Source organism: Heptranchias perlo, chromosome 4 (genome assembly GCF_035084215.1).
Source record: "Heptranchias perlo isolate sHepPer1 chromosome 4, sHepPer1.hap1, whole genome shotgun sequence".
NCBI classification, from domain to species: domain Eukaryota; kingdom Metazoa; phylum Chordata; class Chondrichthyes; order Hexanchiformes; family Hexanchidae; genus Heptranchias; species Heptranchias perlo.
In genome coordinates, this window is record NC_090328.1 from 130294379 (window position 1) to 130316842 (window position 22464).

Here is a 22464-nt window from a genome sequence, read left to right on the forward strand (position 1 = left end):
CCATTGTTAATGAAGGGATGACTATTCCCTGGGCTCTGACAAATGCCAATCATGGGACTGTATTGCCCTTTGAATTGTTGACTGTGTTCACTTTTGTTGCATTATGTTACATTTAGTTTTGCTTCTAGACTTCTGATGATCGTGGTAATAAAGTGCAATTAGCAAAATGTGCATGGTACGATAGAACATTTTGTGCTTCAGTTTATTCTCAGAATGAAGAATGTGTTTTTATATTTCTGGTGTGTACTGCTAACAGTAATTCAGACGTCATAGGATATAACTTGGTTCATGGAGGACACTTTATATGTGTGTGTTATTTTCATGATAAAGTAGTGTGTGGCAAGGGACTGGGTGCGACAGTTACAGTCAGGTACTGCCCGGCTGCATCTGGGACATAGCTTTGAATTAATTCCAGATAAACCTAGGGGAGGGAACGGGGCTCGGAGGAATGAATGTGTCATGCCATTGGTGGTTAATTGTTATTTTAAAGAAACACTGTCCAGATCCATTTCAAACAGCTTCTTGTGGAAATCAGTGAAGCAAGTAACTATCCCCCACTTTGATACAGTTGCCATTAACCTTCAGCCTTGCTAGTAAAAGTTGTGCTGGTGTTGTAGGCAGTGTAGTTTTGAGATTTTACTTAATTGTAATAGGATCTCAGCTCTGTGCACAGTGAGCCATTGGAATGTTGACAGCACTCAGAAAAGTTGGAGGAGGTTTGAGGCAAAGGGAACAAGAAGGGAATGTTAACCTTTGTATTCAGGTGGATGCTGAAATGCTAGTCTGAGCCTAAATCAGAACTAACCTTTTTTTCCATTTTTAATTGGGAGAAATTGAAATCCCCAAGGGAGTGGAAAATTGACCTCCATCTCGCTCTGCCCAGTTTCCATCGGGGGAGGGGTGTTAACATTCCCCCTTTTTGTTTGATTCAACTAAGTTACTTTTTATTGAGGGGACAAGGAAATCGATTGTTTGCTGTAGAGATGTTAACGGAATATTCCAGGATGAGACTTTATAATGGCTATGTGTATAAAATAGAGTTAATATAATGTTGGTATGTTCTAAAGTTTGACTTCTTAAAAATACTTGACTAAAACTAATGCTTCTAAAAATAACCCTCTTCTGATGAGAGTGACCAAATTCCTAATTGCTTTCACTTTTGACGAGTGTACTGTGAGCTGGGAGAGCAGTGTGTCCTTGGATATTTTATCCTTTATTTTATAGTAAATAAAATGCTCTCATTCCTCAGTCACACTTGTTGGTTCACCTCCCTCTGTCAAACTCCAGGTTCGGCAGCGCGATGAATGTAGTATTGACGTTTCTGTATCTGTTACTTTACTGCGAGCTTTCTTAGAAAATGGGGTAAGAGCTCGAGTAGCCTGCGTCAACTGCCCACACTCTGAATGCCTGCTTCGTGGGTTCAAGCTCCAGTAGGGCCTTGAGCTCGTAATCTAGGCTGACATAAATGCAGTACTTAGGGAGGGAGTGCTGCATTGTTAAGCCAAGATACCATCTGCATATTCAGATGGATGTAACAGACCCCATGGCATTATTGGAAGGAGGACAGGGAGTTCTTCTGGTGTTCTGGCCATTCAACTGAATCCACCAAAAACAGTTATTTATTTGGTTGCTGTTAGTGGGACTTTGCCTGCATAATAATAAATTGCTATTTAAAAAGTAATCCATTGGCTGTACACCACCATATTAATGCTAGATTATGATGTTTGTATTTTCATTTCTTGTAGTTTCTTTCTGGCAGGGGAGTGGGAGCAGTATTTCATTTTTTAAAAAATTGTGAAATAGTAATAGTGATTCCACCACCAACAATGGAATTTGAGGCATAATGCAATTTTAACTAGTCAAGGCAGTGTGTGCGCTGAGTTGGCGCGTTTCAGGCATGACGGGGGTATTACAATCAACCTTGATGTCCCCTGCTGGAAGTGCCCATAGTACGTGTTGGGTGAGACGGGACCTGTCTCGGCAGTGAAGTCCTCCACTTGCCTGAGAGAATTAGCTGCTTCCAGAAGATGGTTGCCGAAAATGATAGACTTGCAAGCAGGAAGTACTTTGTGTCCGCCTGTGCTGCTGGGTATGCTGTGAGAAATTTAAAGACCTGGCTTGCGGACTAAACTCCATCTAGTGGTTGAGAACTGGAGAACTTCGCTTAGCCTGATATTCCCCAAACAAAGTTGAGCCAAATCAGGTGAAATGACAGGCAACCTGGACTCAAAATTGGCACAACCTTATCCTGGGGTAGAGAGGTATGGGGGGGAGGGGGGGCGTTATTACTGAAACATTCAAGAGCTGGAACTATTGGAGTTTTAATTGTACCGGAAGCTTACTAGGGCCAAGCTGAAAGTGGAAGCTATCATATGGCACCGGGTTATGAACCCTAGTGGATTCTGCACATGAAGGGTAACGACTAAAACTCTCAGCAAAAAATGATTAGGAGCTGCACATGGCTAATACAACAAATTCTGCAATGGTATGAAATAGTCAGAGCTCATCAGAAATAAGAACAGCTTTCATTTATTTAGCGCCTTTTAAGGTAGAAAATGCCCTTGGGTGCTTTATAAAGGTTGGGGGGGTGGGGGGTGCAGAAGAAGAAAATAATCATCACATCAGTTGCTTTCATTCTGGAAAACTTAATGGCTGCTGCATTTGGAATCCATTTCCTCAGCAGTAAGGGCCAATGCCCACAGTGTGTCAGAGACCTATTTACGCAAATCTCAGCAGTATTCGTGTGGACATGAAGGCAGCCTGTATGGCGCTCAAAATACTATTTTTGGGTGCAGTACCTTACATTGTAAAATTTTCCAGAAGAGTGCATGTGTTTGGCAATGTCAAGAGTGAAGAAGTTCTTCTGTCAATCTTCAGTTTCCTCCTGTTTGTACTTATTGTAAAACTTGGTACATAATCACACCTTCATGCATGTTCTTCTGGAGTCTAAATCTAGTATCTTGTACATTGGTGCAACAACATTTTCACCAAATTAGCAACTGTAGCACACAGAAGAAACTTGTGTATAGGTGTGACTTATAACCAGATTTTATAGGAGTTTTCTTTTTCTTTTTGCACATGGTAAAGGGGATGTTTGGAATATCTCCTCCCCGTCTCCACCTCCTTCCCCCCCCAATATGAGGTTGAAGTGAATTATTTACCGGATCAACAGTTCAAGCTTTTTTTAGGTTACTGTAAATGTTAGCACCTGGTCCAGTTGAAAGTTTCAGAATGTATAATTGGTGTGGTAGAAGGAAGTCTCATTAACATTTTGGGTATTTGTTGTGCGGAATCTTTAGGAGACCTTAGTGAATTTTACGAGGGTTATTTGACTGCAAATTTTGCACGCACTCCATGAAGCTCACTAGATGCTAATCTATGTGGCTCAGCCACGTGTACTCATTAGGTGTACCCCTTGAGCTAATGGGGAGTTGTTGGCTTAACACATGTAATCAGTGAGTAGTGAAGCACACAGATCGGGTAGCTTGTGTGAGAGTATTGGGTGATAAAATGACGGCTGAGTTTTGAGTGGACTGCCGACGCTTGCTTTGAGGCTTGCACATCAATTGTCACTAGGGTTGAGGTACCGATGTGGGAGATTATACTAAAACATTCAAATGCTGGAATTACTGGATTATGAATGGCACCCACAGAACTGTACCTCGGAGTCATCAACGCCTTAAGGAGAGGGGACAAAATTGGCAAATAAAATTTCACTTTTACTATGATTGTGCTGCTAGTGTCAAAATTTGTCTTTGGGACGAGGGAAATGAGAAATTATGCAAATGTGAAATATAAACCTTCAGTAGGTATTTTAATATTATTACCTCTAATATTAAAGGATGTTTTCTAAATCTGATTGCAGGACAATGGTGTATTTATATAAAAGAGTGACTCGAGTGAGGATGCCTAAAACGTGCCAGGGTATTAAGTAAAAGATGTAGAGTAAATTTTTAAACCTGCTCAGGATAAGTGCTAAAATAGCTTGGATATATAAATTAAAAGAATCAGTGGGTCAGTTTAAAATCTACCTGCTGGAGACATTGAGAGTTTCATCTCTGCAGATTTGTTACGAGACATCTACAGTACTGTTCGTGCTCATTTTAGGTCATGAGGCCTCCTTTGCAGGCTTTTGCTATTTACTTGAGAAATGACGTGGGAAATTTTGGTGCACAGAGTGATGAGGCACACTACTAACTAATTAATACCTTTGTTTACAGTTGCACATGGTTGATTCAGTTCCAGATATATTGGAACGAACAAAGGTCAGCTTGGCAGGTTTAGTTTCTTCCAGTCTTGCTAAATACAGCTTCCAATGCTATAAATGTACATGGCCTGCAATTGCTTAATTTGTTGCAGTGCACAAAAGAGGCTCAGCTGCTTCTTGTCCTCCTGTCTCTGACGTGGGTGAGGGAGGGCTGGTTTTGTTCGCATTTATTTGGGATGATATTTCTGCTCCTGCTAAGTCAAATGTAACGTGTGTGTGTGTGTGTGTGTGTGTGTGTACGGACGTATTTACATGCACAATAGGCTTTGCGCAAGCATGATTTATTTGTCAGCTTTGGCTCAGTGGCAGTACTCTTGCCTCTGAGTTGGAAGGTTGTGGGTTCAAGTCCCGCTCCAGAGACTTGAGCACATAATCTAGACTGACACTTCCGTGCTATACTGAGCGAGTTCTGCACTGTAGGAAGTGCCATCTTTTGGATGAGATGTTAAACTGAGGCTCTGTCTGCTCCCTCAGGTGAACCGTAAAAGATTCTGTGGCACCGTTCGAAGAAGTGTAGGGGAGTTGTCCCATGTGTCCTGGCCAGTATTCCTCAATCAACATTTTTTTTTTAAAAAAGCAGATTATCTGGTCATTATCTCATTGCAGTGTGCAAATTTGCTGCCTATATTAAAATGGTGACTACGTTTCAAAAGTATTTAATTGGTTGTAAAGTGCTTTGGGGCGTCTGTTCATTCATTTCCTTTCTTTAGTAGGATTTTTTCTGATAGGACATAGACAGGCTGGTGGAATGGGCGGACATGTGGCAGATGAAATTTAATGCAAAAAATGCAGTGTGGTATATTTTTTGGTAGGAAGAACAAGGAGAGGAATTATAAATTAAAGGGCACAATTCCAAAGGGGGTTCAGGAACAGAGAGATCTGGGGGTATACGTGCACAAATCGTTGAAGATGGTAGGGCAGGTTGAGAAAGCAGTTTAAAAAAGCACATGGGTCCCAGGCTTTATAAATAGAGGCATAGAGTACAAAAGCAAGGAAGTTATGATGAACCTTTTCAAAACACTGGTTCGACTACAACTGGAGTATTGTCCAATTCTGGGCATCGCACTTTAGGAAAGATGTGAAGGCCTTAGAGAGGGTGCAGAAAAGATTTACTAGAGTGGTTCCAGGGATGAAGGATTTCAGTCTATCCACGTAACTGGAGAAGCTGGGGTTGTTCTCCTTTAGAGCAGAAAAAGTTGAGAGGAGATTTGATGGAGGTATTCAAAACCATGAAGGGTCCAGACAGTAGAAAAAGAGAAACTGTTCCCATTGGAGGAAGGGTCAAGGACTTGAGGACACAGATTTAAGGTGATTGGCAAAGGACCAAGGGCGACATGAGGGAAAAACTTTTTTACACGGTGAGTGGTTGTGATCTGGAATGCACTGCCCAAGGGGGTGTTGGAGGCAGATTCAATCATGGCCTTCAAAAGGGAATTGGCGGGGAAGTGGGAGTAGCTGGATTGCTCTTGCAGAGAGCCGGTAAGGGCTCAGCGAGCCGAATGGCCTCCTTCTGTGCTGTAACCATTCTATGATTCTATAAAGTTTCTGTATAGAATTTGCCTCTTGTGGTGTTATATAGTGTGATATCGTGGAAACAATTACACAGTGGGATGTCTCCCATGGTAATCTGACAGAAGAAAGCGAATGGTTGTACGTGCTCCTGATTTAAACTGGTCGTATGTTTTATTGTGTAGAGGTTAACCTGAGGGTTCACCTGATAGCTTAATGAGTTTATCTATTGTGATTGAATCAAGCAGACCAAAACGACCCCAAGTTTAATCTGATTTGTGCTGAATTAGCTAATGTCAGTGCAGGCACTGGTAGGGGTGTTGCAGTTGGCACCATTGTGCTTGATTGAGGAAAAGGAAAGTTGGTCTGGATTTCCTGCTCTTCATTGCAATCAAACAACCCTTACTGGAAGTGCATGTGTGTCACTGTTGAGGACCGGATCAGCCTTTCGTGTTTTTTTATTCGTTCATGGGATGTGGGTGTCGCTGGCGAGGCTGGCATTTATTGCCCATCCCTAATCGCCCTTGAGAAGGTGGTGGTGAGCCGCTGCAGTCTGTGTGGTGAAGGTTTTCCCACAGTGCTGTTAGGAAGGGAGTTCCAGGATTTCGACCCAGTGACTATGAAGGAACGGCGATATATTTCAAGTCGGGATGGTGTGTGATTTGGAGGGAAACGTGCAGGTGGTGTTGTTCCCATGTGCCTGCTGCTCTTGTCCTTCTAGGTGGTAGAGGTCGTGAGTTTGGGAGGTGCTGTCGAAGAAGCCTTGGCGAGTTGCTGCAGTGCATCCTGTGGATGGTACACACTGCAGCCACTGTGCGCCGGTGGTGAAGGGAGTGAATGTTTAGGGTGGTGGATGGGGTGCCAATCAAGCGGGCTGCTTTGTCCTGGATGGTGTCGAGCTTCTTGAGTGTTGTTGGAGCTGCACTCATCCAGGCTTGTGGAGAGTATTCCATCACACTCCTGACTTGTGCCTTGTAGATGGTGGAAAGGCTTTGGGGAGTCAGGAGGTGAGTCACTCGCTGCAGAATATCCAGCCTCTGACCTGCTCTTGTAGCCACAGTATTTATATGGCTGATCCAGTTAAGTATCTGGTCAATGGTGACCCCCATGTTGATGGGGGATTCGGCAATGGTAATGCCATTGAATGTCATGGGGAGGTGGTTAGACTCTCTCTTGTTGGAGACGGTCATTGCCTGGCACTTGTCTGGTGCGAATGTTACTTGCCACTGATGAGCCCAAACCTGGATGTTGTCCAGGTCTTGCTGCATGTGAGCTCGGACTGCTTCATTATTTGAGGGGTTGCGAATGGAACTGAACACTGTGCAATCATCAGCGAACATCCCCATTTCTGACCTTATGATGGAGGGAAGGCCATTGATGAAGCAGCTGAAGATGATTGGGCCTAGGACAATGCCTTGAGGAACTCCTGCAGCAATGTCCTGGGGCTGAGATGATTGGCCTCCAACAACCACTACCATCTTCCTTTGTGCTAGGTATGACTCCAGCCACTGGAGAGTTTTCCCCGATTCCCATTGACTTCAATTTTACCAGGGCTCCTTGGTACCACACTCGGTCAAATGCGGCCTTGATGTCAAGGGCAGTCACTCTCACCTCACCTCTGGAATTCAGCTCTTATCCATGTTTGGACCAAGGCTGTAATGAGGTCTGGAGCCGAGTGGTCCTGGCGGAACCTAAACTGAGCATCGGTGAGCAGGTTATTGGTGAGTAAGTGCCGCTTGATAGCACTGTCGACGACACCTTCCATCACTTTGCTGATGATTCAGAGTAGGCTGATGGGGCGGTAATTGGCCGGATTGGATTTGTCCTGCTTTTTGTGGACAGGACGTACCTGGGCAATTTTCCACATTGTCGGGTAGATGCCAGTGTTGTAGCTGTACTGGAACAGCTTGGCTAGAGGCACAGCTAGTTCTGGAGCACAAGTCTTCAGCACTACAGCCGGGATGTTGTCGGGGTCCATAGCCTTTGCTGTATCCAGTGCACTCAGCTATTTCTTGATTATCATGTGGAGTGAATCGAATTGGCTGAAGACTGGCTTTTGTGATGGTGGGGATATTGGGAGGAGGCTGAGATGGATCATCCACTCGGCACTTCTGGCTGAAGATGGTTGCAAACGCTTCAGCCTTTGCCTCTTGCACTCACGTGCTGGACTCCGCCATCATTGAGGATGGGGATGTTTGCAGAGCCTCCTCCTCCCGTTAGTTGTTTAATTGTCCACCACCATTCACGACTGGATGTGGCAGGACTGCAGAGCTTTGATCTGATCCGTTGTTTGTGGAATCGCTTAGCTCTGTCTATAGCCTGTTGCTTCCGCTGTTTAGCATTCATGTAGTCCTGAGTTGTAGCTTCACCAGGTTGGCACCTCATTTTTAGGTACGCCTGGTGCTGCTCCTGGCATGCCCCATGTAATGTCCCATGTAGTTGGATAGTCACTGCGTGTGAATGCGGTAACTTCGGCCAAGTACTGGAGGCTGCCCACTACCTGTTGGACTGTATCTTAGCAAGGGATGCATATCTTTAAAGGAGAAAATTGGTGAGAGGAACAAAGAATAACGAGACTGGAAACATTTTGAGTATACAATAATGGTACCTGGCAGCAAACTAATTCAATTGAGTGACACTGATGACATCCAACAATGAAAACACATGAATAGAATTATTTATTGCTTTAAACATGCTGCCAGACATTGATATGTACAGCCCAGAGTGCATATTTTCTCATTTAGGACGTTTTTTTGGCCCAGTTCTTCTTAGTACAAAATTATGAGGGGCACAGATAGGATGGATACTAAGGAGCTTTTTCCCTTCGTTGAGGGTTCTATAACAAGGGGGCATAGATTCAAGGTAAAAGGCGGGAGGTTTAGAGGGGATTTGAGAAAGAACTTTTTCACCCAGAGGGTGGTTGGAGTCTGGAACTCACTGACTGAAAGGGTTGTGGAGGCAGGAACCCTCACAACATTCAAGAAGCATTTGGATGAGCACTTGAAATGCCATAGCATACAAGGCTACGGACCAAATGCTGGAATATGGGATTAGAGTAGACAGGGCTTGATGGCTGGCGCGGACACGATGGGCCGAAGGGCCTCTATCCGTGCTGTATGACTCTATGACTCTGAGTAGTAGGATTAGCATAGATGGGTTGATGGTGTCCTAGGACCAGAATGTGTGTGGTATCATAAGACTGGTTCCAGAGTGGTGTAGGTTTGATTTTGTGACACAAATTATAAATTGAATAAAGTATAGACAGTGCAGCATATTCTGTACAAACTCTTTTTCATAACTATGATGCTGTCTGGTCTTGTCATTTGATTCAAAGCCACATAGCAAAATAATAAGGAAGAATTGGCTGTAGTAATAGATGCAAACCATAACTGAAAAACTCATCAGTATGTAAAATTATAAATCCTAAATCTGGAGTGCCAATGCTTTACCTCAACAAGCGATGATGTCTGAAACTTACACCCAGTGGAGAACGTTTGTTTGCATAGCACCTCCTCTTATGTTCTAGGCCATAAAATATATCTTATAATGGCATTTGTTGAGCATGCAAATGCCATTTATATAAACAGCAGGATTCTAATGCCTCCAAATAGAAAGAAAAGTCTTGCACCTTGTATGTCAAACATCTCACTGCTTCACATACAATAAATTGCTGCAGTGTCTGTACTGTAGGCAAAAGTGGCAGCCATTTTGCACGTACCAGACATCAGTGTGGTGAGTGATTACTCTGTCTGCTTTCTTGGTGGTTTTGATTGAGGAAGGAATGTTAACCAGGGCCCTTCCTGCTATTCTTTGAACATTGGATCTTTAATGCCCAGAATGGGCAAATTCCGTTTAATGACTGCTGCAGGATAGCATTTCCTTAGTACTGCATTGGAGTGTCGGCTTAGATGGTGAGCTCAAAATCCTGGTATGGGGCTGGAACCGACAATCATCTGACTCAGATAACTAAGTGCTTCCAACTGAGCCAAACTGGTGCACAGGTAACTTCCTAAAATTATTTGTAGCTGATTATAAAAATATTTGTTATAAACTTTGAAGGGGGAGTGGGAGAAGAAAGGGCAGATAGATGCACATTGTTCTTTTTACCTTTGTGACCAGGTTCAGAACTAACTCCGTTTGATGGGAAGTTGACTGTAAAGGCCTAAGTCAGGTGTGACTAACTTTCATCCTGTGAGCTGTGACGTGACTCTTAACACCTGCCTCAGGATTTAATCATTATTCGAATGATGCAGTATAAACTTGTGGCAGGCAGTGTTCTTTCCATTCTGGCTCAGCTAAACCATGTTTTTTTCATTGTGATTGTTCCACCTGGCTGTTTTTGGCCCTGATACGTACTTGTGTTTGATGGCAGAGTTTGTTGCACCCATTTGGCTTTTGATTAATAAACTCCTCCAGAGTTAGCGGACAGACAAATGACTAGGCGCGTAATGATGTCATAGATGTGTGCGTTGGTGTGCTGTGAACCTCTGCAGCAGAGGAAAGGCTGGATGTTGTTGCCATGAGTGAAGATGCCCCTTAGGTTTGCAGAGCAGGGAATTGTTTCCAGTGACTGTGAGGGTGGGGGAGGAAGGAAACGAAGGGAAGAGAAGGGTGAGTGTGCAGCCCAAGCTTCAGGGGAGCGGTTGGCAACAAAGCATGTCCGGGTTCACTTTGGGTTTTGGGAATTTGTGCACGGTTTGCTTGTACTGGTTATGGTTACAGTGGGAGCATCATGTGCTAATGTACTATATTTGATAACTGTGGCTCTTTGTCGGTCTAGTTAGCTGCTGCTTCTAGTTCTTGGCCACTTGAAGCTAAATGAAGTGAGATTGGGCATGAGTAAATTGTAAAGATCTGGCCATAATCTGGCAGTCTGTCAGACCAAGTTAGGGACTATTTTTTGAGTTTTGTTCTTAGACTTTATTTTCTATATTATTACTGTCGGTTTCTAGTGTAAATATGATTACTTATTACAGCCTTGTATCTCAATCAAAGCCCTCTGTTCTTGGTATAATTTTTGAGGGGTTCAGTCAGCGACATACGAGTTAAGGTAGGTTGATCAAGTGTGAATGCTGCCCGAGACAGAGGAGCGTGTTATGGATTTTTCATTTTTTAATAGTCGTCATTTTTTAAAAAAATGTGTAATCTTGCATTTTTGATGAGTTACAACATTAGAAGTCAATCTTTGAAGTTTATTCCTTCCTACAATTAAGATTTCAACACAAATTGGCACTCCTGTGTGTGTGTATTTTCTGAAAGATTATTCCCATGTGCAGTCAAAATTGACATTCTAATTTTGCATAAATCGGATGTAATTTGAACGATATACTGACTTGAAAACGTTTTCTTTCATTTTTTTCAGTTGGAAGATGGCCATAGTCTGTTTGATTACAACGTGGGACTGAATGATATCATTCAGCTTTTGATTCGTCAGCCTGCTTCCTCCACAGTGAAGAAAAAGGAAAATGAGGTTGAGCTCTCTGACAGTGACTCGGGATGCAGCTCATCGCAGAGCGAGTGTGACAAAACCTCTTCCAATGCAGAAAATAATAAGAAAAATCGTCCAGGCACATCTACTCGATCATTTCTCATAGATCCAGGCTTTGGGTTGTACAAGGCAAGTTACTATTTAATGTGCAAGCAGTTCAACCTGAAATTTTAAAAGGCAAAGAATGAGTAAGGGACTGAGGGCATTGCTGAATTAGATTATTTAATACCTGTTGATGACCGAAGGGATTTTGGCAGTCAGTCAGTCCAGTTTGTCATGGGCATGGGCCAGAACTACCCCCTAATCGATAACTGCACTTGGGTCATTGGATGGCTTGTATGGGAAATGGAAAAATGTTGAGAGGGTTGCAAGCTTTTCATTGTTTTGGATGGCATAGTTGTGTACCATGGAATCTCGAGGGATTGCATATAAAGTTTCAATCTGTGTTCCTGTTACTTTGCATATATTTCTAGTTGCTAATACTAACCGATCTTGATGTTTAGATTTAGGATTTAACCAGCAGTGAGGCAATAGGACAAACCTTTCCTAATTTCCAGGTTTACAAAATTGAAACAGGACAAGCAAGCAGATAAGAAATATAAGTGCAATCAGGACTTAATTGCCTGTGTTTTTTTGAGGCCAGATTTCCAATGCTCAGGGGCCACAAAGGATAGCTTTGCAGTGAGGGGTCGTCTTTTGAGGTCGAGGGTTTGGCATGTTGAGGGAGAGTAAAGAATGCTTTATATCTGACCTGGAACAGTTAATGCTGATGCTGGATGTCCAAAATAAGAAGTGTTCCTCTCCCCAGCACTAACATCCTTCATCTCGAGCACAAAATTTACTCATTTGCACAAGTCTTGTAGCTTGTTTAGTTTCAGACGTTCATATACCAGCGATAATGGCCACGGTTTCTGAACAGTACGTTGGTGGTTGGTTATAAAATAACATAGTTAGTTTTTAAAATGAAATGTGGGCTGACATTCAGACAAGTGTTACTCATATCCTGTCCTGATGATTTTTCCCCACTGGAAATATAACAGAAAAATAAAGAAGCAGCAAAAGACTAAGTTAGAGGGCAAAACTAAGTTGCAAATCTTAGTTTAGCTTGGAATTTGAAGTGGTTGCCCTAATTGTTTTGGACATTGGGTGGGGGGGGGTGGTGGAGGAGGGAGGAGAAAGAGATTCCATACAAAGATGCTTCTCTAATAGAGGAAAAAATGTTAATTGTTCAAAACATTTTTCAAGAATTAGCACACCACAGATTTTTGTAATGTCTGAGCTATCTTCATCTCGGGAGAAGACCTGAAGTTGGCTGTTGATGTGGTTTTTGTTTGTTTTGGCTACTGTAATTTCAGCTACGCTGCCAAAAAGACAGTACAACAGCCCTCTATCTTAAACCCTTGAGTGTAAAATATTAACTTGCCAGGGTTTTTTTTAATGCTTATTTTCTCCCCTCCCTCCTTGAAGCTCTAGCTTGTGCTCAGATGTAGCTTCATTTAGACCAGCAGTCCTGCGCGCTCTCCCCCAAATGGCAATTCTTCTTGTGCGAGTTTGAACTAATGAGTTGGCAGACTATTGGACTGTGGAGGAATCACAGCTGAGCCTGTTCCCGGAGTCCACATATATTTTCCAACAGGAGCTGCTGAATATTGATCAGGAGCAAGAATGGTGATTTTCCCCCCCCCCCCCCCCCCCCCACCACCACCAAGCCAACCCCACCAACCCTAGGATCATGAGTCAGTTTCCCGGCTTAATGGCGGCTGTGATTGAGGCCGGGAATGACTCAGAAGGGGGCCTATGGGTGGCACTAAGTATCAAGGGTGTAACAGGGGTCCCATTTAGAAGTAACAAGTTGTTTCCTGTATATTTATCTGTCGGCTATAGTGCCTTGACGTTGGTTGTCATAGTACCACCTTGGATGGAGACGGTTCTAGGGTTCTCAAAAGTAAGCAAGAGTGCCACCTACCTTGGACATCAAATATTGCAGGCGTCAGATAAAAAAAAATAAGTAGAAAAACTTGGCACAAAGGCATGATGAAAATAATGTGACACGTGTGTTTGTGACAGCAAAAGGTATTGTAAAACGAGGAATGCTCACAATGCGAGGCTTTTCATATATACTAATTGATCTCCCATAGTATTGCACGCATGGAGTAAAGACTAAGTGTATTTCTCAGATGAAGCAGGGTTAAAGGATGATGAATAATTGGACCAGAGCATGCAGACATAATTTGGTCTCCGTTTTAAGATAAATTGTGTTCTAATTTTTAAATTTCAATTCTAAATAACTATGTCCACATTCATAATGGAAGTTGTCTGTGTACATTTGTCATGCTTACCCATCTGCCAGTGGTGACACGACAGCGCCTCCACTGAGAGGGTGTAATTGCAGCGTGACAAGTTTACATAGGCAGCTACCATTATAAATGTAGACAGGAATTTATAATGGAAAAAGTTGACCGGAAATTGAATGCAAATGTAAGATTTTTTGTATATCTCTGTCACTATCACATGGGGATTTAAGACCAAGTGCAGTGTTTATATTAGAGAGGGCAGGGTGGAATAATTGGATCCAGAGGAGGGCAGGGTGGGGGGTAGGTGAAGAGTAAGGAAGGGAGGAGGATGGCATGAAGTGGACAGTGGGACGGAGGCAGGCAGGCCAGATCAGGGTGGGGTTTGGGCTCGGTTGGAGAGGGAGAAGAACCACTTTGGTGATTTTTTTTTTTTTTTATTCGTTCATGTGATGTTGGCGTCGTTAGCGAGGCCGGCATTTATTGCCCATCCCTAATTGCCCTTGTGAAGGTAGTGGTGAGCCACATTCTTGAACCGCTGCAGTCCGTGTGGTGAAGGTTCTCCCACAGTGCTGTTAGGTAGGGAGTTCCAGGATTTTGACCTAGCGACGATGAAGGAACGGCGATATATTTCCAAATCGGGATGGTGTGTGACTTGGAGGGGAACGTGCAGGTTGTGTTGTTCCCATGTGCCTGCTGCCCTTGTCCTTTTAGGCGGTAGAGGTCGCGGATTTGGGAGGTGCTGTAGAAGAAGCCTTGGCGAGTTGTTGCAGTGCATCCTGTGGATGGTACACTGCAGCCACTGTGCGCCGGTGATGAAGGGACTGAAGGGGTGGTGGATGGGGTGCCAAGCGGACTTCTTTGTCCTGGATGGTGTCGAGCTTCTTGAGTGTTGTTGGAGCTGCACTCATCCAGGCAAGTGGAGAGTATTCCATCACACCTCTGACTTGTGCCTTGTAGATGGTGGAAAGGCTTTGGGGAGCCAGGAGGTGAATCACTCACTGCAGAATACCCAGCCTCTGACCTTCTCTTGTAGCCACAGTATTTATATGGCTGGTCCAGTTAAGTTTCTGGTCAGTGGTGACCCCCAGGATGTAGATGGTGGGGGATTCGGTGATGGTGACTGTCAAGGGGAGGTGGTTAGACTCTCTCTTGTTGGAGACGGTCATTGCCTGGCACTTGTCTGGCGCGAATGTTACTTACCATTTATCAGCCCAAGCCTGGATGTTGTCCAGGTCTTGCTGCATGCGGGCTTGGACTGCTTCATTATTTGAGGGGTTGCGAATGGAACTGAACACTGTGCAATCATCAGCGAACATCCCCGTTTCAGACCTTATGATGGAGGGAAGGTAATTGATGAAGCAGCTAAAGATGGTTGGGCCTAGGAACTCCTGCAGCAATGTCCTGGGGCATTGGCGGGAGACTTGCTCTGGGAGGGAGCGTGATCGATATTGCTGATTGGGGAGCTTCTGATGTGATCAGCAGGAAGTCTAAAAGATGATATATATGAGATCTTGTGTGGCAAAGTCTGAGGTCTTGAGTATAGTTGTGATGTTTAGCTTCTAAGCTGGCCCATCACTTTAAAGGCATTTCTAATGTACTCTATGTGGAACTCCAGGAAATTGAAGCTGCTTGTAAATGTAGCTCATTGCAACTTAAGACAGAAAATTTCAGGCTGCAGATCGATGATTGTTTTACATTCATAACAGTGTGATGGCACACAGGAATTTGGTTTTTAATATAATATATAATAACTGATCTTTTTTTTGGTGTTGCTCACAATAAGTCAGATGCTGACTTTTGCAGTATAGAAATGTAAGTTCAAAGAATGTAACGCTCCTCATAAATCTAAGTGGCAAAATGGATTTTTGCCAAAGATTGGAGTAACTCTTCGAGGTATATAAGATAGTAAACCCCGTGGAAAGGGTAGGTCTGAAAAATTGCTTTAAAGTAATTTGCAGATTAGGGCAAGACGACTAGGTTCAAATCAGTAAAAAGCAAATATTGGACCCATGTCAGGAAGTTTTTCTTCCCACATTGAGTGACTAACAAATGGAATAGGCTTCTGGGAAGAATAGTAGAGGTTAAACCCCTGGAATTATTTACGAAATTGTTGGATACTTCAGCGAGAGGCCTGTCGAGTCTTTCTGGGTGAACAAAAACTGCAAGTCTCTGCCCCCACATGAAAACTTCTGTTTCCCCCTCCCACCCCCTTCTGCCTTAGACTGATGTGGTGAAGCTCTACACTCTGCCGGCTGTAAAGGACTATGTGAATTTGGGTAGTGTCTATCCAGATCATTGTGGTCACTGGCCCACCACACTCAGCTCCCCATGTGTGGCATTTATATTCCAGTGGAAGAGCTTCTGCAATATTGATCCGGTTGCCGTCGTGCCAGTTTTGCTTTGTTTACATCTTGCAGTGGATTTGGAGACTGGCAATAGTGGAATGACTGCACAGCTATTTTAAAAGTCAAGTTCCTGTAGATTACAAATATAAAAACAGAAAATGCTGGAAGTGCTCCGCAGGTCAGGCAGCATCTGTGGAGAAAGAAACCGAGTTAACGTTTCAGGTCAAAGACCTTTTGTCAGAACTGGAAGAAGTTGAAGCTTTTAACAGTTTTTAAGCCAGGGAAAGAGGTGGGTGGGGGGGGGGAAAGAGAGAGGAAAGAAAAAAAAGATAAGGTCTGTATAGGGTGGAGGGCAGGAGTGATTAAATGACAAAAGGGATTACGGTGCAAGGCAGGGAGGGCGGTAATGGGACAAGTAAAGAAATGAAAAAGATGGGTCTAGAGGAGCTGTAAATGACAACAGCAGAACCATTACCAGCAACTGCTGTCCGATAAAATGGGAGCAGTGGTTATGATCTGAAGCTATTGAAATCAATGTTGAGTCCAAATGGTTATAAAGTGCCTAATTGAAAGGTGAAGTGTTCCTCGAGCTTCCGTTGAGCTTCATTGGAACAGCGTAGGAGGCCGAGGACATGGAGATCAGAGTGGGAATGGGACGGAGAATTAAAATGGCAAGTGTCCGGCAGGTCAGGGTCACGCTTGCGGACTGAGTGGAGGTGTTCAGCAAAGTGATCACCCAATCTGCGTTCGGTCTCTCCAATTTAGAGGAGACCGCGTTGTGAGCAGCGAATACAGTGTACTAATTTGAAAGATATACAAGTAAATCGCTGTTTCTCCTGGAAGGAGTGTTTGAGGCCCTTGATGGTGGGAAGGGAGGAGGTGAAAGGGTATGTGTTGAATCTCCTGAGCTCGCACGGGAAGGTGTTGTGGGAAGGAGAGCGGGTGTTGGAGGAGTGGACCAGGGTATCGTGGAGGGAACCGTCCCTTCGGAATGCTTAAAGGGGAGGGGAAGATGTGTTCGTTGGTGGGATTGCGTTGAAGGTGGTGGAAATGATGGTATGTTGAATGTGGAAGGTGAGGACAAGGGGGACCCTATTGTGGTTCTGGGAGGGAGGGTGAGGGCAGAAGTGCGGGAAATGTGATGGACACGGTCGAGGACCCTGTCAACTACAGTGGAGCGGAATCCTCAGTTGAGGAAAAAGGAAGACCTATTGGAAGCACTGGTGTGGAAAGTGGCATTATCTGAGCAGATGAGATGGAGAAACTGGGAGAAGGGAATCGAGTCCTTACAGAAAGTGTGGTGGGAGGAAGTGTAATCAAGGTAGTTGTGGGAGTCGATGGGCTTATAATAGATATTGGTTGACAGCCTATCCCCAGAAATGGAGAAAGAGAAGTCGAGGAAGGAAAGAGTCGGAGATGGACCATGTGAAGGCGAGGGAAGGGTGGAAATTGGAAGCAAAGTTGATGAAATTTTCCAGTCAGGGCGATAACAGGCAATGGCACCGATAGTCATCAATATACCAGAAAAAGAGGTGAGGGAGGCGACCTGAGTAGGACTGGAACATAGCTAGGACTCATACGGGTTCCCATAGTGACACTTTTTTTTTATTTGGAGGATGTGAGTGGAGTGAAAGGAGAAGTTGTTCAATTTCAGAATAAGTTCAAGCCTCCAGGAGGGGGAGGGGGAGGGGGAACGGGAACGGGTTGGGCCCCCGTTCATGGAAGACACGAAGGGCCCGCAGGCCGACCGGGTGGGGGATGGAGGTGTAGTGGGACCGGACGCCGATGGTGAAACGTAGACGGGCGGGGGAACTGGCAACTGTTAGTGGCGGAGGGCGTCAGAGTTGTGGATGTAGGTCGGAGGAGACTGGTCAAGTGGAGGAAAACATAGTCGAGATAGGAAGAAATAAGTTCTGTGGGGCAAGAATAGGCGAGATGGGTCTACCGGGGCAGTCCTGTTTGTGGATCTTGGGAAGGTGGTAGAAGCAGGCTGTGCGGGGATGGGGGACTATGAGGTTGGAGGTCGTGGGGAGGAAAATCTCCAAAGTAGATGAGGTCACTGACGCTCTGGGAAACTATTGCTTGATGTTTGGTGGTGGGGTCACGGTTCAGGGGGAGGTAGGCGGAGGTGTCGGAGGGTTGGCGTTCAGCCTCAGCAAGACAAAGACCAGTTCGCCAAACAACAGCGCCGCCCTTGTCAGCAGGTTTTCTTCACGGTCAAGGGCCTTGTCACCTCCGTCCCATTTCCCGCACTTCTGCCCTCACCCCTGCCCTTCCCCTCCCTCCCAAAACCACTTGTCCTCACCTTCCACCCCACCAGTCTCCACATTCAACACATCATCCTCTGCCATTTCCACCACCTCCAGTGCAATGCCACCACCAAACACATCTTCCCCTCTCCTCCCCTTTCATCATTCCGAAGTGACCGTTCCCTCCGCCACACCCTGGACCACTTTTCCACCACCCACAACACCCGTTCTCCTTCCCGTGCGAGCGCAGGAGAAGCAACACCTGCCCTTTCACCAACTCCCTTCCCACCGTCCAGCGCCCCAAACACGCCTTCCAGATGAAACAGCGATTTACTTGTTGTACTTTCAATTGAGTGTTCTGTATTTGCTGCTCACGATGCGGTCTCCTCTACATTGGGGAGAACAAACGCAGATTGGGCGATCGCTTTGCTGAACACCTCCGCTCAGTCCGCAAGCGTGACCCTGACCTGCCGGACACTTGCCGTTTTAATTCTCCGTCCCACTCCCACTCTGATCTCTCTGTCCTCGGCCTCCTACACTGTTCCAATGAAGCTCAACGTAAGCTCGAGGATCAGAACCTCATCTTTCGATTAGGCACTTTACAACCTTCTGGACTCGATGTTGATTTCAATAACTTCAGATCATAACCACTGCTCCCATTTTTTTGGTAGCCATGATGTGGAGATGCCGGTGATGGACTGGGGTTGACAATTGTAAACAATTTTACAACACCAAGTTATAGTCCAACAAATTTATTTTAAATTCCACAAGCTTTCGGAGGCTTCCTCCTTCCTCAGGTGAACACCTGAGGAGGAAGCTTCCGAAAGCTTGTGGAATTTAAAATAAATTTGTTGGACTATAACTTGGTGTTGTAAAATTGTTTACAATTCCCATTTTTTTCAGACAGCAGTTGCTGGTGATGGTTCTGCTGTTGCCACTTAGGGCTCCCCTAGACCCATCTTTTGTTTCATTACCATCATCCTTTTTGTCATTTAATCACTCCTGGCCTCCATCCTATACAGACCTTCCCTTTTGTTCTTTCCTCCCCTCCGCCCGCCCCCCACCTTTCCCTCGCTGTGTACTTGCTTGAAAACTGTTAAATCTTCAACTTGTTTCAGTTGTGACAAAGGGTCATCGACCTGAAATGTTAACTCTGTTTCTTTCTCCACAGATGCTGCCTGACTTGCTGAGTATTTCCAACATTTTCTGTGTTTATTTCAGATTTCCAGCATCCACAGTATTTTGCTTTTCCCTTATATTTCATATTGCAGCTATTTTGCCTTTCATGAACCATTTTGTTCATCAAAAGAAAGTTCTCGGAGTCTTGTTTTATGGCAACTATTAGGAAATTATGGATCAGAGGGGGCCATCACTGGTTTCCAGTGGGACGTGAATTTAATTATCCACAAGTAAATGTACCTGTCACTTGAACCTCTGGGGTTACTTGATCTCAACTTGCAAAGCCACACTGTTAGTTTTGGTTTCAGCTCGTAGAATAACGGAGTTAAAGCTGTTGCTGTAAATTAGTCTTATTTAATTTCATATTCTGATTGGGCAGTGTTGGAACCAGCAGAAGTTCGAACCAAAGTTTTCTTCCCTGTTTTATATTTGACAAAAATATTGTTTTTCCATTGTTTTATTTACCACATTTGCAAAAAGATCATCATTTTCACTTTGTTAATGGTGGCAGAGCCATATGTTATGCCTCTCATGTGAAGCATTTTTGAAAATCTTGACAGTTACTTGTTTCCAATGATGTACAAATCCCCAAGGAAAACTAGTGAAAAAGCAGCAGCTAGTTAAGCGGACAATTGAGTGCATTCAATACTGCTACCACCTTCTGGGCAGGAAGCCCGGGCCCACCTGTTTCATGGCTGTATCATTTTCCAATGATGCTGCACTGCAGAGGTGGATATTCTAAATGGAGGGGGATAGGGGCTGGGGCATGCTCCCCCATAACATTTTCATTTTAGATGCATATTTTGCTGCATTTTGCAGTAGAATATATTATTGTTTAGAAATGGGTACATTGCAAAATCTTGTAAAATGCAGTGTTAAAAATGAAGAATTTCCAGGGAGCATGCTTCCCCCCCCCCCCCCCCTTCCCCAGAATACTGTACATCTAGGGGTATTTGGAGATGAGCTCTCATTACATTTTACAGCGTTTAGAAGAAGAATTTATTATATTCATAAAAGGTAACATAATCTACAGAAAACCAACAATGACACTTGTACGTTGTGGTAACCGTTAATAAAATGTATATTAGTTTCTTGAATAATTTCAAATTATATTTTGCTGTAACAGTAAACCTCCAACATCAGAAGTAAACTTCTAACTTCAGAATTAGTCTAAACAACTTCCTCGTCGTCCATTTTGTGCGCAAAAGCACAAGATGACAAATAACGCAAGGTGTGAGCTGCCATATTATATTTCCATGGATCCTGCTAGGAAAGAGATGGTTCATCCTAGTTTACAAACACACAGCTTGTAGTGATTGAGACCAGCAATGCTGTTCTGAAGTTTGTTACAATATTGTACGATATTAATCTGAAAGCCCTTTCACGTTCATTTGTGCTACGCTCAAGGGTTTTGACATGTAAGGAAAGGTTTTAAGTTGTTGGGTTGGTTGAGTTCTCCACAATGTCCTGTATGCCATAGATGGCCTGATGCACATCTAACTGGAAGTAGTAATAAATTTAGGTTACTTCCTTCTCACCACGTCTGATATATAGGATAGAATGCCATTTGCTTGGGTCCAGCACATCAACGTCTGCTAGGACCTCAATGTGGGCGATGCTGGTGGAAGACAGACGCTGTTGTTGTGTTTTGTTTGGGACTTTGCTGGAATTGTCCAGCATGAATGCTCCTCAATTTCCAATTTGGCCTGAGACACTGAGCTGAATTTTCCCAAGTTTTTGGCTTTTGAAGCCTCTCCAAACTTCTCCCCTGGTGTATCTTTAAAGGAGCCCAAGACTCCATTCTTTTAATTAGGTGCGTTGCATGTTAGCAGGGTCCTGGAACTGCTTTGAACTCCTGTAATAGTGAACAGCTCCTATAAATCATTATAGGGCGGACAAAGGCCACACAGTAACTTTGAGCTTGAAAGATGGGCAAGCAATTCCTCATAGTACTTTCTTCGTGTCCATCGCATAAGTCATCTCTAGCAGAAGCTGCGAAATTTTGGACGAGGGCCCCCGAGAACACCCACACAGCTCGTGCCGTCGTGACGTTGCTCGTCACCCAGTGCACGTCCAGGATGAAGGGCGATATGTAAAACTTGAATCTCCAACTCCACAGATGCTTCCTTAAGTTCATGCCTCTCGCCTGAAAATGGCTTATACAGGTAGCCTCGTGTACAGCATCGGGCACTGGCATCTCAAACTGATGGTTCGAGCAGTGCGATGAGAAGAGGAAGGTATAGTGTTCAGTTATGACACCGTTCTTAATTTTCTCCCCAGCATGTCATTTGCCCTATTACTGATGTGTACAACATAGTTTTCTTCAAGATGGTGTTCAGTGAAGCCAGCCAACTTTAGGAAGATTGAGAGCACCGATGTAATGGCTGCGGCAGTTTGTGTCAAGTTCAGTGAGGTCCAGAGCCACCTTTCATTGCATCCTCATTTATGTGCCGTCTTAGCACTGCTTTCCTACTTGGAATGGTTGATTCATTAATTAGTACGGTCAGCTTCGGTGAGGACGTCGAAAGGTTGTCAATTTTTCTTCCACGTTTTGGGCTGCCATGTGTTTTACTATAGATGTTACACAGTATTCAGTGCGCACTATATCAAGTTAACACTGTTCAGCTTCTTGTGGTCAGTAAATGGTCAGTTGTACTTTGCGGGGTTGTAAGCAGTCTTGTGAATGGCTGCTGGCTACAGCAGGTTCCTTTTTGTTTCCTCCATCCTGCATTGTCATTTTTGCCCTCTTTCGTTATGCGGTTTTTGGAATTGCAGTGTTTCTTGATTTTTACGCAGTGAAATCAATTGTCTTCTATCTCTTCACATTTTTGCTGGCTTTTACCCATGAGCTACACCACTCACTCATGAGGTACACACCTTGTTCCTTCAAAGGCTCCAGTGACACAGACATTCTGGAAATCAACAAAATTAGGAACTCCATCTGACATTAAGACCATGCAATTTTGAAGTGGTCTGGCCTTTTACAAATTTTGAAACGGTTGTGCTCTTTTCATTAAAGACAATTCAACAAGGTAGTAAATAGCTAAGTATTACTGACATGGTCTGTACTCACCAAACTTTCTGTCCTTGAAGTTCTTCAACTTTACAGCATTCCAAATATCCGGTTAGCTGC

The 22464-nt window shown here is 44.2% G+C and overlaps 1 protein-coding gene across 1 annotated transcript in view; it reads left to right on the plus strand.

Annotated features, from left to right (window-relative positions):
• LOC137321283 (E3 ubiquitin-protein ligase UHRF1-like) overlaps nt 1-22464 on the plus strand; it is a 140571-nt gene that overhangs the window by 6275 nt on the left and 111832 nt on the right. Inside the window, exon 2 of the mRNA XM_067983637.1 lies at nt 11139-11393. Within this exon, the coding sequence (XP_067839738.1) occupies nt 11139-11393 (255 nt within the window). The remainder of the gene's footprint in view (nt 1-11138; nt 11394-22464) is intronic.